At 34.9% G+C, this 13,478-nt stretch overlaps 2 protein-coding genes across 2 annotated transcripts in view; one reads left to right on the forward strand and one right to left on the reverse strand.

Moving 5' to 3' along the window:
* The window catches only part of LOC135225750 (putative leucine-rich repeat-containing protein DDB_G0290503), a 562,436-nt gene that overhangs the window by 16,030 nt on the left and 532,928 nt on the right, over positions 1-13,478 (forward strand). The gene's annotated exons all lie outside the window — the stretch shown is intronic.
* LOC135225751 (eukaryotic translation initiation factor 3 subunit K-like) overlaps positions 9,039-13,478 on the reverse strand; it is a 136,320-nt gene continuing 131,880 nt past the window's right edge. Inside the window, exons 4-5 of the mRNA XM_064265149.1 lie at positions 9,631-9,748; positions 9,039-9,246 (exon numbers count right to left, since the gene is read on the reverse strand). Of these exons, the coding sequence (XP_064121219.1) occupies positions 9,089-9,246; positions 9,631-9,748 (276 nt within the window). The 3' untranslated portion in view covers positions 9,039-9,088. The remainder of the gene's footprint in view (positions 9,247-9,630; positions 9,749-13,478) is intronic.

Genomic DNA, 13,478 nt, shown 5'->3' on the forward strand with positions numbered 1-13,478 from the left:
TTGTTACATTTCCTTCAGACAGGCTTATCAGTGGTGTTGAGATAGCATATCTTCGAACCTGTGAGCATCTCGTGCCCCTACAAAATTATGCAAAATGCTACAAGCTTGTATTACATTCTCAGCAGAAAACATGCCAACATTGTTAGCTCTGCACACGCATACATATAGTTTTTGTATATATATATATATATATAGTATATATATATATATATATATATATATATATATATATATATATATATATATATTATATATATATATATATATATATATATATATTATATATATATATATATATATATATATATATATTCATATAACATATGCATTATGTGCATGTGTGTGGGAGTGTGTACTCATAATTACATATAAATGAATACACGTTGCATATGTTATTTGATGAACTATCATCCTTATTCAGTGCAAGTAAATCTTTAAATTATTTTATGGTCATCTGAAACAAATGAAGAATTTGGGTTCATATTATCTGGTACAGCCTTTTGAACATATCGTACGCAAGTTATTTCCTCTACTTCCATATTAATACTGAATGAACCGCGAGGTAATGTGTTTATGGTTACCGCTTTTTTGACAATTAAAAATATTTATGATGCAACTTCCGTCCAAAAATTTTCCATAGACGTTGGCAACACGTTGAGTCTCTCTCTCTCTCTCTCTCTCTCTCTCTCTCTCTCTCTCTCTCTCTCTTTTTAAAATATTATCAATAAAATATTAATTTTAAAAATATTTACAGGTGGCAAATGTTCAATTCATGAAGTTTTCTTTTGATAATGACTGTTGTGGCTTCTCTCTCTCTCTCTCTCTCTCTTATTAAATATTACCAATAAAATATTAATTAAAAAATATTTACAGTGCAAATTTCATCATGAAGTTTTTCTTTGATATTGACGACATATTGTGCTCTCTCTCTCTCTCTCTCTCTCTCTCTCTCTCTCTCTCTCTCTCTCTCTCTCTCTCTCTCAAAATAAAGGTAAAAATCCCGCAGTGGGTGTCGTCTTAAACCAAGTTTTCATTTCCTCAGGATTAAGACGAAAAAGGATGTCACAGTTTCATTTGTATCTCTCTCTTCTCATTTTATTTTTTATTTTTCATCGTTTATACATGTCTTTATCTAATCCCTCGTCTTCTTTTCTACATCTTTGTTTAGTTCTCTCTCTCTCTCTCTCTCTCTCTCTCTCCATCCATGAATGAAAATATCCCGCAGTGAACGTTCCGCGCAAAACAAGTTTTATTTTTCAGGATTAAAACGAAAAATCCTTTTATATTTTCACACTTTTATCATCATTATTATTATGCAATTCCACTTGTTAAGTAGTATGCACGAATGTCATGCTCAGTCAAAAAAGGAAAGTCATTCCCGTAGATTTTGAACAAATCCTTGATTGACTAGGAACTATAATAGCTCTTCAGATGCAGTCAATTACCTTTGTCTGACGTCAAGACGAAATCCATCAACCTATACCTTACGTCCTTTGAGAGATCAAACCTTTAATACTAGTTATTATTGCTATTATATATTATCACTATAACAACAGCATCAAGAATTATTACCATTAATAATAGTATTATCACAACTACTCTGTTATCACACATTGCACCTTTAAGTCTATTTCCTACTGCCTCGATGAGGTAAAACGAAGAGGTAAGCTTGAGGACATGTGTCCAATAATTGCTAGAGATTTCGACCAGTTGTTTAGAGGTCGTCACCTTATTCCACAGTGATTAGAGAAACTGGATATCTAATTAAGATAAATGATATCTATATATGTGCGCACACACACACACACTCCACGTTTTGCATCCGCGCGGTTCCGCCTCGTGTGAACAGAGCCTAAAAAGACTTAAATTTTACTTTGTACAGTATTTCGGAAAACGAGAGAGAATGTGCTAACGATACGGCGTCATCTAGGCTTTTCTGTGATAGAAGCAATGCGCTGAGCTTATGAAAAAGGTAATGGACATTATTTCCAACCCCAAAAATTCGAAGAAAAATGTTTATACTAACTTTCAGTTTCAATGCGCAATGTTTAGTTTATCTGAGAAATGAACGCAGCACTATTTGCATTTTAGCCAGAGTTCATGCTTCAGATACAGCCACCAGCATTGTGCTAGCGCGGGCTCTTTCTCTTCGAGCAGCCCTTAAATCAGCTAGTGCTGATATTTATGATGATGTGTAGATATTTGGAATAATTCACATCTCTTCATTAGTGCATTTTACTATTTCAGCTTATTCATTGTAATTGTTGTTTTAACATATTTCTTCGTCAAAATCAACATTTCAGACTTTTTAGAATTTTAGCGATAGAAATGTCCACAAGGGAAAATAGTTTGTAGTACTAGAGATATTCTAGTCTAGTTTTGCCCCCCCCCCCCCCCCCCCACCAAAAAAGGGGGTATACAGTCATTCTATTGATATTTAGAAATTTATCCAATAATCTAAATAATACCATTATTAAGTCTTTAAGATTTCATGACATTATGCAATATGTACTAAAAAGATCAGTAACATCATACAATCAAGTTCTATAGACCTTAGAAAAGTTGTCCATAAACTAAAATAATGTAGTAATAAGTGGTCTCCAGGATTTCATGATACATATATCAACAAGATTAATAACATCTCTATTTCCTTTGGCATATGTATGTTACGTTCATATACGTAATCCTGAAATCATACTCGGGTTACCCATAAAGTACACATGCCAAGCAGAGTAATGCAAGATCAGTTTTGCTGTTGTCGGCAGAAATACCGCTTGACCGTGCACCGTGAAGTTGGATTCAATTTCCTCGTCTTGAGGAAGACTTCCTCTTCGCCCTCTGCTCTGTCTTCACTTTCATGAAGAAGGGGAAGCTGACTTTTCCAAGTGGCGACTCCCTCTCTCACAATTGTCAGCATTCAAATACTCCTATTATTGGTAGCCCTGCAGGTGGGCAGCTATCTCCCACCTAATGAATGACTAGGATTTGCATACTTCATAAGAACAGACTGCAGTGCATGTCATAAAGTGAACTGTATATTCTCTAATATATAAAACCTTCATCTTACAGTAAAGTTCAACCTCCAAACAACCTCGCATTTGCCGCGGAATCAGCCAGGCGAGTGGCCAAGATTCCGCCCCTTTCATCGCATGTGGTCTAACTGCTACCTTTGTTTAATGTCAATAATCGAGCCAGCATGTGCTCCAAAGACATTCCGATATAAGGTGAAGGTTTGTATAATTAGGGACAATATAATTTACTTCACAAGGAGAGTTGAATTTTATTTGAAGTTTGCGCTTTTTGAAAGAGCAAGAATTCAGAATATTTGTTTATTTTAGGCAGTCTCATTCATGGCTAAAACTAGGTTTTTTTGTAAATCAGCTTTGGTAGTTGTTCGAACCACCATGGATTTTTTGGGGGGCCGCCTAATTTTGGTAAACATTATCTTCAGCTCCAGTAATGAAATTTGTGTTGTGTTTTTCAAGTTTCATTGTGGTGGAGTTCATCTTTTATAAAAGTACTTTTTCTAGTCTGCTTTAGTCATTATATATATATATATATATATATATATATATATATATATATATATATATATATATATATATATATATATATATATACTGAGTTTGCAAGTTCCTATTAAAGGATAATTACTGGTAGAATACAAAATTGAAATATGTCTTCCATATTGGCTTTTCATATGTATGGAAACATAGAGATATGTCATCTGATGACATGACATAAGCTATTTAGTAAGAAAAATGGTAATTCATCTTCTTTTTTTATTAGTCTGCATGAGTCATTTCTCATCTGTATTCGTGCCTTAAACTACTGTTAGAGACTACGTTTAGGTACTGAGTTGTCCGCTTTAGTTCGTTCATTCAAACTATTATCAAATACTTTTTGGTTTTGATTTAAGATGTCATATTTTAGTTTTAGTTATAAAGCGATCAAACTTAATGTTTTGTGAGTTTCTGAATGTGTTTTTAGTGGGATGTTCTGAGGTTAATGAACCTGGTAACTGCACTATACATGGCTTGTCTGTTTATTTTAGGTAGTGCCCTGATGTCCTTCATAAAACATTTGTGGCATCAACATTTTATACTATGTCCTGTTTCGTGGGCTTCAACTTAATTGGATATCACAGATGTTTAACTCCAGTCGTCTGAAGAGCTTAGATTTATATGAGGAATGGAATGGATCTCTTGAGGTCATTCGGCTCTGGAAAGGCAATTGAGTAAAAGGGTTTTAAAGGTGTAGCTGACAGAAGGAAAACCTGGCAGGTGTACTATGAAACATTTGTTAGAAGGAGGTGGAAAGTAAGACGGAAGAGGGCGAATAAGTTGGGAGGTACAGTCAAAGGAATGAAAAGGGTTGCGGCTGGGGGCCGAGGGACACTGGAAGAAATCTTTAGTAATGCCTGCAGTGCACTGTGTGAGGTGTACCTACTGATGGCAATCCCAACACGGGGTATTTATTTGATTTGCATTAGAACTTACTCAATCATATCTAGTGCTTCCTTTTCTTCACAGCTTCATCTAGCCAAAGTTGGGAGGGATTGTTCTTCAGCGTTGTGTTTGGGATTTAAGTTCAAACCTTTTTTTATACTGGATTTGTTTTTGTATTTGAACTTTGTTTATTTCACTTTCATTTCACAGTACAACAGATGAATTTTGTTGATCTTATGATCTGGAATGGTATAATCTCGTTTTCTTTTTGCATGTGTTCAGTGTTAGTTTTTTGTTCGTTATTAGTGGTGAGGTACTATCAGGCTCCCCTTTGTTTGGTTGGAAATTCTTCCCTCGACTTCCATTAGCGTTTCCACGTTCTACAATAATAATTGTTAATCATTGCCCTTAATTTGTTGGGCATTTCTGCGGGGTTATGAATATTACTTTGATGTGACGTGTTGGTTTTAACATTAGTTTTAAGCACTTGGGTGTTCGACAGTTCAACTTTTATGTGTTTGTTGACCCACATCAAACATATTCGGGACTATTGTGGTAATTTTCATTTGTCTTCTTCACAGCTTTTTCCCTAGTTGGGGACACTAATTTTTTATTTGCGTATATTCTGTAATTAAAGCAGTTTTTGTATTGAGGGTGCTCAAATAAATGGTTTTAGTCTTCTTTGGTTTGTTCAGATATTTTTTCTTGTAATAGCAAGGTTTGTCCATGAAATTAAATTTTTATATCTTTACAGATTTTCCTTTAGAATTTTTTTTTCGTACTTGGCAAGTCCTACAATTCCAATTTTGCATTCTCATCATTTTTTTAATGCTAATCAAGCACAGTATCTCAACTGCTTTGTCTTTATTTTCACATTTGCTTTAAAACTCGGCACTGTGCGTTGAATGTTGTTCATCAATGTCCCATTTGCAACACTGACATTTATTAATGACTAAATCGAACATAGAATGTAGGCCAAAGGCCAAATGCTGGGACCTATAAGGCCATTCAGCGCTGAAACAGAAATTGACACTAAAAAGGATTTAAATTTGTAACAGAAGGAAAACCTCGCAGTTGCACAGCAAGTCAATTGTTAGGAGAGAATAGACAGTTAGTTGGGAGAAAGAATGTGAGCAGAGTTACAGCAATAAGAATGAAAAGGGTTGCAGCCAGGGTAGGGGCCGATGGGATACTGCAAAGAACCTCTACACTGCACCACATGAGGTACTGACAGCACTAACCCCACCCACCCGGGTGGTTAGTGAATTTATAATTGAAAAGCTCTGCAACTGTTGGACTGATATAGCTTGTATTACTCTTTCCAGCCTTTTTTAAAAGAATTTGTGATGGCCATCTTAAGAAGTTTTCCAGTCAAGATGGAATCATTCTTCTACAACAAGGGCTGTTTCCAGAAGCCTTGAAAAAATTTTAGTTCCCAAAATGAGTTTTCTCATCCTCTAGTGTCATTTTCATAAGGCTCCAGTCTTACATATGGCTGACTTAGTTGTAAGGGAGAGTTTTTCAGAACTAATGTTTTATGTAGTGACATCAATGTTAGATTTGAATTTGTAATGGAACCAGGATTATTGAAATTCGTGCAAGAAACGTGCTATCCATAACACACACAACAGATTTATTTCTTTTGGGCTGCCCAACGCTTACAGTGTACTATCTGTATAAATAGTGCCCCTAGTGTCGAGATCATCCATCACTCGAGACTATATTCAGCACTAGGAATATTTCCTGACTTGAGACTACCTCCTCACTTGACTAAATCAGTTAACTGAATTGTACGGGTTAGGAGGCATACTGTCAAACCCTTCATGTTCTCAGTGATGAAAATTATAATCAAGGCCATGCAGGGGTCAATAAAAAATTAATTTGTGTAGTGTTAAAAGGGAAAAGTAGAGCAGTAAAGAACAAAGAAAGCCTAGCTGATTTAGTTCAGAACAACTACCTAGGAGGCTCGTGTTGGGTCATATGGGCCAAATTTCATACATTCATTGGACTACTAAAGACCAAGTTGCAAATGTGTATCTAATGTTCTCTCAAGGTCTTCATCCAATGTCAATGTGGTAAAGTCTAGGGAGATCATTCACATAAAGCAGCCTGCCACAATAAGTAGACTATGTTCAATGTGTAAGTTAAATTTTTAATTGAAAACCATTAGTGTATATCAAAGTTGTTGTCAAGCAGTCACATCTGTTTATTTTCTTTAAGAAACTACTAAATGTCACTAATTTGGTTGCCAAATTTCAGTGATTAATTTGGCATTATTCAATGGTTCAAATTTAGAATCCTTCATACGTAGTTCTAATAAAATGCTAACCCTTCCTCACATGAAAATAATGGAACCATAGGGATATAATTCATAGGACCTTCAAGACACATTTTCAGTTGATCCTCTTCATGAACATTTCTCGGCAAATCAACAAATTTATTAACTTTTTCAATAGTAATAGTATCTATATAAAAGTTTCAAGAAGAGCAGAATATATGCTTCTCTACTTACGAACTTTCGGAGTTACAAACAACCGTGATCATAAATTAAAATTGTTTGCAGTGCTCCGTCCAATACCTGTAAGTTCAGATTTTGTATCGCCCACCACAGCTTGGTTACAATTTCTGCTGCGACCCACGGCAAACAGCACCATAACTGACACCAATACGCCACTACACAGTCCCAATTTCTAAGCCTACGCAAGTGTCAAGATGTGATCGTTTGTGCTCCAAGTCATTCTTGTGGTTTTATCAAGAAATATCTAGCTCATCCTTTATCTACCATGGCTAATGACAAGCGTAAAGCAAGTTAAGAAAGTGGTAGTGACAAGCTATTTCAGTGGAAACAAGTGGAAATTATAAAATTAGAAAGTGGTGAAAAAGTGGTTGAGGTATCAGACCAATATAGCATGAAGCTCATGACTATTGGTAAAATTTTTAAGAACAAAGATAGAATTATGGAACACAAAAAGTTCTGTGCCAATGCAATCAATTATTATAAGAATTATGGAGCTTATAAAAAGTGTTGAGCCAATGCAATCAACTATTATAAGAATAATGGAACACAAAAAGTGCAAATCTGCAGGCATGGAGAAACATTACAAGTTCTCTGCATGTTCAGTAACAAAGCCTGGGTTACTCTTGCTGTATTCGAAGGCAGGTTTTTTCATCACTTTGTTCCTGAAGTCAAGCCGTATTGCTGCGAGAATGGGATTCCTTTCAAGATTCTCTTAATATTGGATAATGCTGTGGTCACCCACCACACTTAAATTTTCCCATATTTGTTAAAATTGTTTATTTACCACCTAACTCATCTTCTCTTTCAGCCAACGGATCAAGGTGCAATAGCAAAAATTCAAGAAATATTACTCTTTCTATACGTACAGGCAAGCAATGAAGGAGATAAGTGACCCAGGTGTGACCTTACATGACTTTGGGAACAGTTACATTTACATTGGTATAAAGATATCGATGCAGCATGGCATGAGGTGAGTGATATAGACATGAATGGAGCATGGAAGGCTTTATGCCCACAGTTTGTCAATGACTTCAAAGGATTTAATCAAGAAGAGGAAGCAAAGGGAATTGTTAATAGTCTCATTAACATGAGAAAAATTGCAGCTTAACTTTGTGGAAGAGAAATTTGAAGAGCTGAGAATCATTCAGAGAAGTTGACGAATAAGGATTTAATGGAACAGAACAGAAGAACATGTTCCTTTAAAGAAGTTTGAAACAAAATTGATGGCCAAGGAATTTTCCCTTATAGAAAAAGCTTTTGACTATTTTTGAGAATCGGACCCAAAAATTAAGTTTCTCAAGGGTTGCAACAACATCAACAATGCTATCCATGTTATTGTATCATATATAATGAAAAAGACAAAACCTTCAAACCAGTGCCTTCAACCTCATCAGCCTCCCACCTCCTTTGACTGCTTCCTCCCTGTGTGAAGAAGAAAGTCTTGTCTAAGAAATCCTTTCCATAGCAATCCTTCACGGAAAAAGTAATGCTAAAGACGACACTGTCGACCACCACCCCTGTAATTCCACACTTGCTTTCCCCCTCTCATCACCCATTGCATCAAGCATAAACACCATTTTCAAAGATAAGAAAAACTACTGTATCATAATTTGCTTAATGTACAATTTAGCTTTTATAGTATATAGTTTGTATTAATAAAATATTCTATAAAATACAATACAGTACTAGTATTGTCTTAGCATGAAAAACATAAATAGCACTTTACGTATTGACTGCATATCTCAAGTTGGAGTTATGAACAAATCAGGTTGCAAACAGCCTTTCCGAACGTAATTCATTCGTAAGTAGAGGAGAATCTGTAGTATATGTAATACAGAACAAGCTCAGGTATTAGTCTTCATATATCACAAAAGGACATTTTCATGGTTGCTAAAGGGAGACCTTTTATGGAATTGGATTTTGTGTGAAGTCCCCATCTCAAGTTTGATTTCTTATTCAGTATTAACCAATTTCATTTTTTTTTTCCAGGAGAAACTTTCATGAATTTATTTTCCTTTAAATTTTTTAATCACATAAGTAAGGATGTGATTCACAGGTTAAAAAAACAACTGTTGTAACACACAAAGTTTATGCAAAACGACAGTCAAGCACTGTATTACCATTAACGGCATGCAGCCATAATACCAGCTACACTATCAAAGTCAATCTTCTCAGTAATGTTCTTTGTCTTCACTGTATCCTCTTGGCTTGCAATAGATACTAGTCCCTCCTCAATTTCTTTCCATCCATACTTACTCATCCAAGCTTGTAAAGATGCCTCTGTTGATGAAAGAGAAATAAATTAACATTTCCTCCAGAATAGAGCAACAACTCTATATATCAAAAGATATCTTTAGCTTGTATAGCTTAATTTAGCTTATTTATGTTTGATAAATGAAACAATGCAAGACAAATATTAAATTGGGGAAATGAAGCCAAACTACAATAGCCAAATCTGTGACTAACTCAAGAGACACTGAAGCACATCAAATTGCCTGGGAAATTATTCAAGGGCAATAAATAACTGATATTATTATTTCTTTGTCACCATTAACCTATCCATCACTCAAAAATTGGCAGAGGAAAGAACAATACACTACTCTTCATATCATTTCATAATATGTAATGGCAAAAAACCCATAATCAAGTTAATACTTCTCATACCATCAATATTGCCAAGGAGCTGCTGGAGAACATGCTTCTCAATATTTTGGTAAGTGATGGATATAACATGACAAACATATTTCCGGATACTGTCACTGAAATCCTTAATCCCATTAATCTGTAAAAAAAAATGCATAAAGAATTAATATATTAGTCATGGTTTACTAATAAAGTATTATCTAGAATTAAAGTGATTTCCTTAGAAAATAACTCATTTTTCGATTACTGTACACAAGTAGAGTAGAACTCCACTAATCCAGCAACACTGGGACCAGAGTCCAAATTTTGTGAAAAGTTTAAAGTAACTGTATTTTTCCTAGGTATACAAACAAGAGCCATTTATATAGGAGGGTTCCTCAGCATGAGTAGGAATTGGTTGTTGAAACTTGATAACATGGTAATTAATGGGTGGTAGGAGGGTGGGTGGGTGGGAGAAGTGCCTCTCTCACTAGCTTCACCACGCACTTTTTCCTTCAGCATCAAGTACTAAGAAGGTGGCTGAGCTGGGCTATAAAAGGCTCTGGTTTGCTGGTTTTTACACCTATGAAAATTATTTATACTGTATATTTCCATGTATAAGACGACCTTTAGATAAGACGAGGTAAAAATTCATGGCAAATTTATCTCATATCTGTGGTAGTATAGGACAACTTGTAAATTACAAAACCAAAATATTTTTTGGAAAAAGTTATTTGCAAAAATTAAACAGTACAACTATAAAATAATGATGACTTAAATAAAGGTTGTTTTGCTTGTTGTATCCAATTACAGTATTACTATTATCATATTGTTACTGTATTATGGAATACAAACATCAAATCATTTGCATTTGATATTGTTTACATAATCAAAATCTCGGCCGATTTGATATTATTGATATCTTCATTGCCATTATTTGGTAGAAGAGATATAATTCGGAGATATCTCTTATCGTAAATTAACAAAGTTTGGTTGAAAACGTGCACATATTACATCATTGTATAAGCATTAGGTGCAATTTCTCCAGTAACGAACATCACTTCCACCTGGCTGTTATTCATTTCAGTCAGCCTCATCTATAACCTGCAGCATTAATTTACTAGTATTCTATCTTGAGATCTCCATTGAATGAGGAATGAACAAAAATTTATTTCATTTTTACTTATGGAAGCCACTATTGAGAATTGGCAGGGTTTAACAACTTGACAATTTTAATGGAGCTCTTAATAAACACTCAATGGTTCCCAGTAAATGACATCAGCAATCAGCTGTTTCTCAATACTGTTATGTCAATACATTTTTACAATAATCGCTTCTTCCAGAATTCTAAAAACCGGAGTTTTTTAGTGGAGGATGGAGGAGTATCATTAATATTACAGTAAATAAAATGGAGAGAGACTGACTATTGCCTCGGTTAGGTTGTTACACTGATAGATATCCTTTTGCAAAAGTTGAATAATACTTGTATCGAGAATAATGATAATTTTAATAAATCTCGTTTTACTGTAGTAATCATATTGCATGTACTATTATCGTATTACAATATATGAACAGAACAATGATGTGCCATTTGCAATCTGGTTTTGTTTACAGCCTTAAAATAATCATCTGATTGAATTTTACCGATATCGTCACTGTCTTTAGTTGACGAATGGAATTTAATTCAATTTGATACATTCCTTTCGTAAACTGTCAAAATTGGGTTTAACAAAGTCAATTTTATGTTTTTCATACATACGTTACCTAAAAGGGAAGCCATTGTTTTGTTTACGTTTCATCACCATTCTCAAACAACTGCTAATAACAATACAGTAGTAAATGATAATTGTTGTATACAATTATCGTTCATATGACTGAATGATCTAAACTGTTACAAACAGCTTTGCGTGCTGCCTCACTTGATATTCGCTGCGTTTTGTTATAAAAGCATGGGGGAATGTGAAAATAGAAGTGTCATAAAATCATTTGAAAAAATGCCATGGCCGTTACTGAAGATGATTAGTATGATATCGACGACGAAGTCTAAGCCGACTTGCCAGAACCAGACTGGAATCCCTATGATGGTAGCACATGTGACCAATCTTGTGATATGTATGAGAAACTTTTTAATGAAAAATGAACATTATGTTATTCTAAATGTTATTACTACCGTAATTACACTACCATTGAAATTTCTAAAAGGTTACGGAAAGACAAATTTTGTGCGAGTGCAACCGTAATTTGATGTTTACATTTTCTCGCTGGAATCGCATTGACAGAATTTTGTTTCATTGATTTAGAATTATTCCTTAAATGGGTTATTTGTTATCAAGATATGCCAATAATATATAGGGTAAAAATGGTTTTATTACCTTTATTATCAGTTTATTTCAAAGTGAATCTTCATGTATGTTGGTGGTTAGGCTATAGCCCGAAGGCTGAGGCTAGCCTACTGATACACATCTTAGAATTCAAGGTTTGATTTATAGAATTGTAGTATAAGACGACCCCCTATTTTTAGGGGTGAATTTTAGGATTTAAAGGTTGTCTTATATGCAGAATGATACGGTATTTAATCTATTCTTACAGGAATGCATGCAATTGTCTTCTATGGAAGACACTTTCCTCGGGGAGACTGTCTCTTAACCAAGAAGTTGAATCTCTGCCTAAAAATGTTATATTTCTGGTCACAATCATGAGCCAGGGTACAATGATTCTGGTAACCTCCCATTTCATCTGGCATAGGGATTACAGAATGACAGGGGCCCAAGTGAGTCTCAAATCTCTCTCAAGATGAATACTACCAAGGAACCAAATGTAACCCTATGTGGGGGTAACACAAGTCAGATTATAGCTCAATTTGGCCAATAAGAATGATGGGTTCGTATTGGCCACTCCCCAGAGTGGAATGAGTAACATCTTATCAGCTGAAGCTCCAAGAAAGGGTGCTCAATTATGCAGCCAAACAGCACATCATATAGCACATGCTTATATGATGTGCTGCATAACTCACCAATATCCTTTGTCAAAGCTAAGGCTAACAGAAAGGTAGTCTTGAATGTGAAAGATCCTAGTCTGATCCAAGGCCTCCCCAAAGCTTCATACAGCACCTAGGTTAGGCTGCGGAGAATGAGTCACATCCCTATCAGGAGGCTGAAGCTTCCACAGACAAGAAAAATCAAAGCTCCTCTTGAGCAAGGATAACTTGAGTATGAAGAGTTAACTAAAGGTTAAGCAAAAGCCTTTTACTCCAGACACTTGAAGGTTGCTTGTCCTGATGAAGGTAAATGAGAAGTCTGCCATCTGCAGGATGGAAGCCCTGACCAGAGAAACAGACCCCTTCTACTATGATAATTGCATAAGACAGTGCCCTTCTCTTGGTATTAGCTCCTCTCATAGATGCACAAAGGAATCTTTTTAACCCTTAAATGCCAAGCCGGTATTTCTGAAAGTTTCTCCCATATGCCGGCGGCGTTCGCGAGTGAGAGCTGAAGCGGAAAGTTTTTTTTAAATCACAGAACGCTTAATTTTCAAGATTAAGAGTTCATTTATGGCTCCTTTTTTTGTCATTGCTTGAAGTTTAGTATGCAACCATCAGAAATGATAAAAAATATCATTATCATATATAAATTTTGGAATATATGAGTGCAAAAAAAATTTCATATATAATTGTATACAAATCGCGCTATGAGCAAAACGGTTAAAGCTAATGAGTTAATTATTTTTTTGTTGTATTGTACACTAAATTGCAATGATTTTGGTATATAAAAAATTGTAAAACGATCAAAGCAACACAGAGAAAATATTATCACATTATGATGCATGAATTCATAACGCGCGGACGTAAAATTCTTTTTTTTTTCTTTTTTTCAAAAATTCACAATATGATA

Source organism: Macrobrachium nipponense, chromosome 13 (assembly GCF_015104395.2).
Source record: "Macrobrachium nipponense isolate FS-2020 chromosome 13, ASM1510439v2, whole genome shotgun sequence".
NCBI lineage: Eukaryota > Metazoa > Arthropoda > Malacostraca > Decapoda > Palaemonidae > Macrobrachium > Macrobrachium nipponense.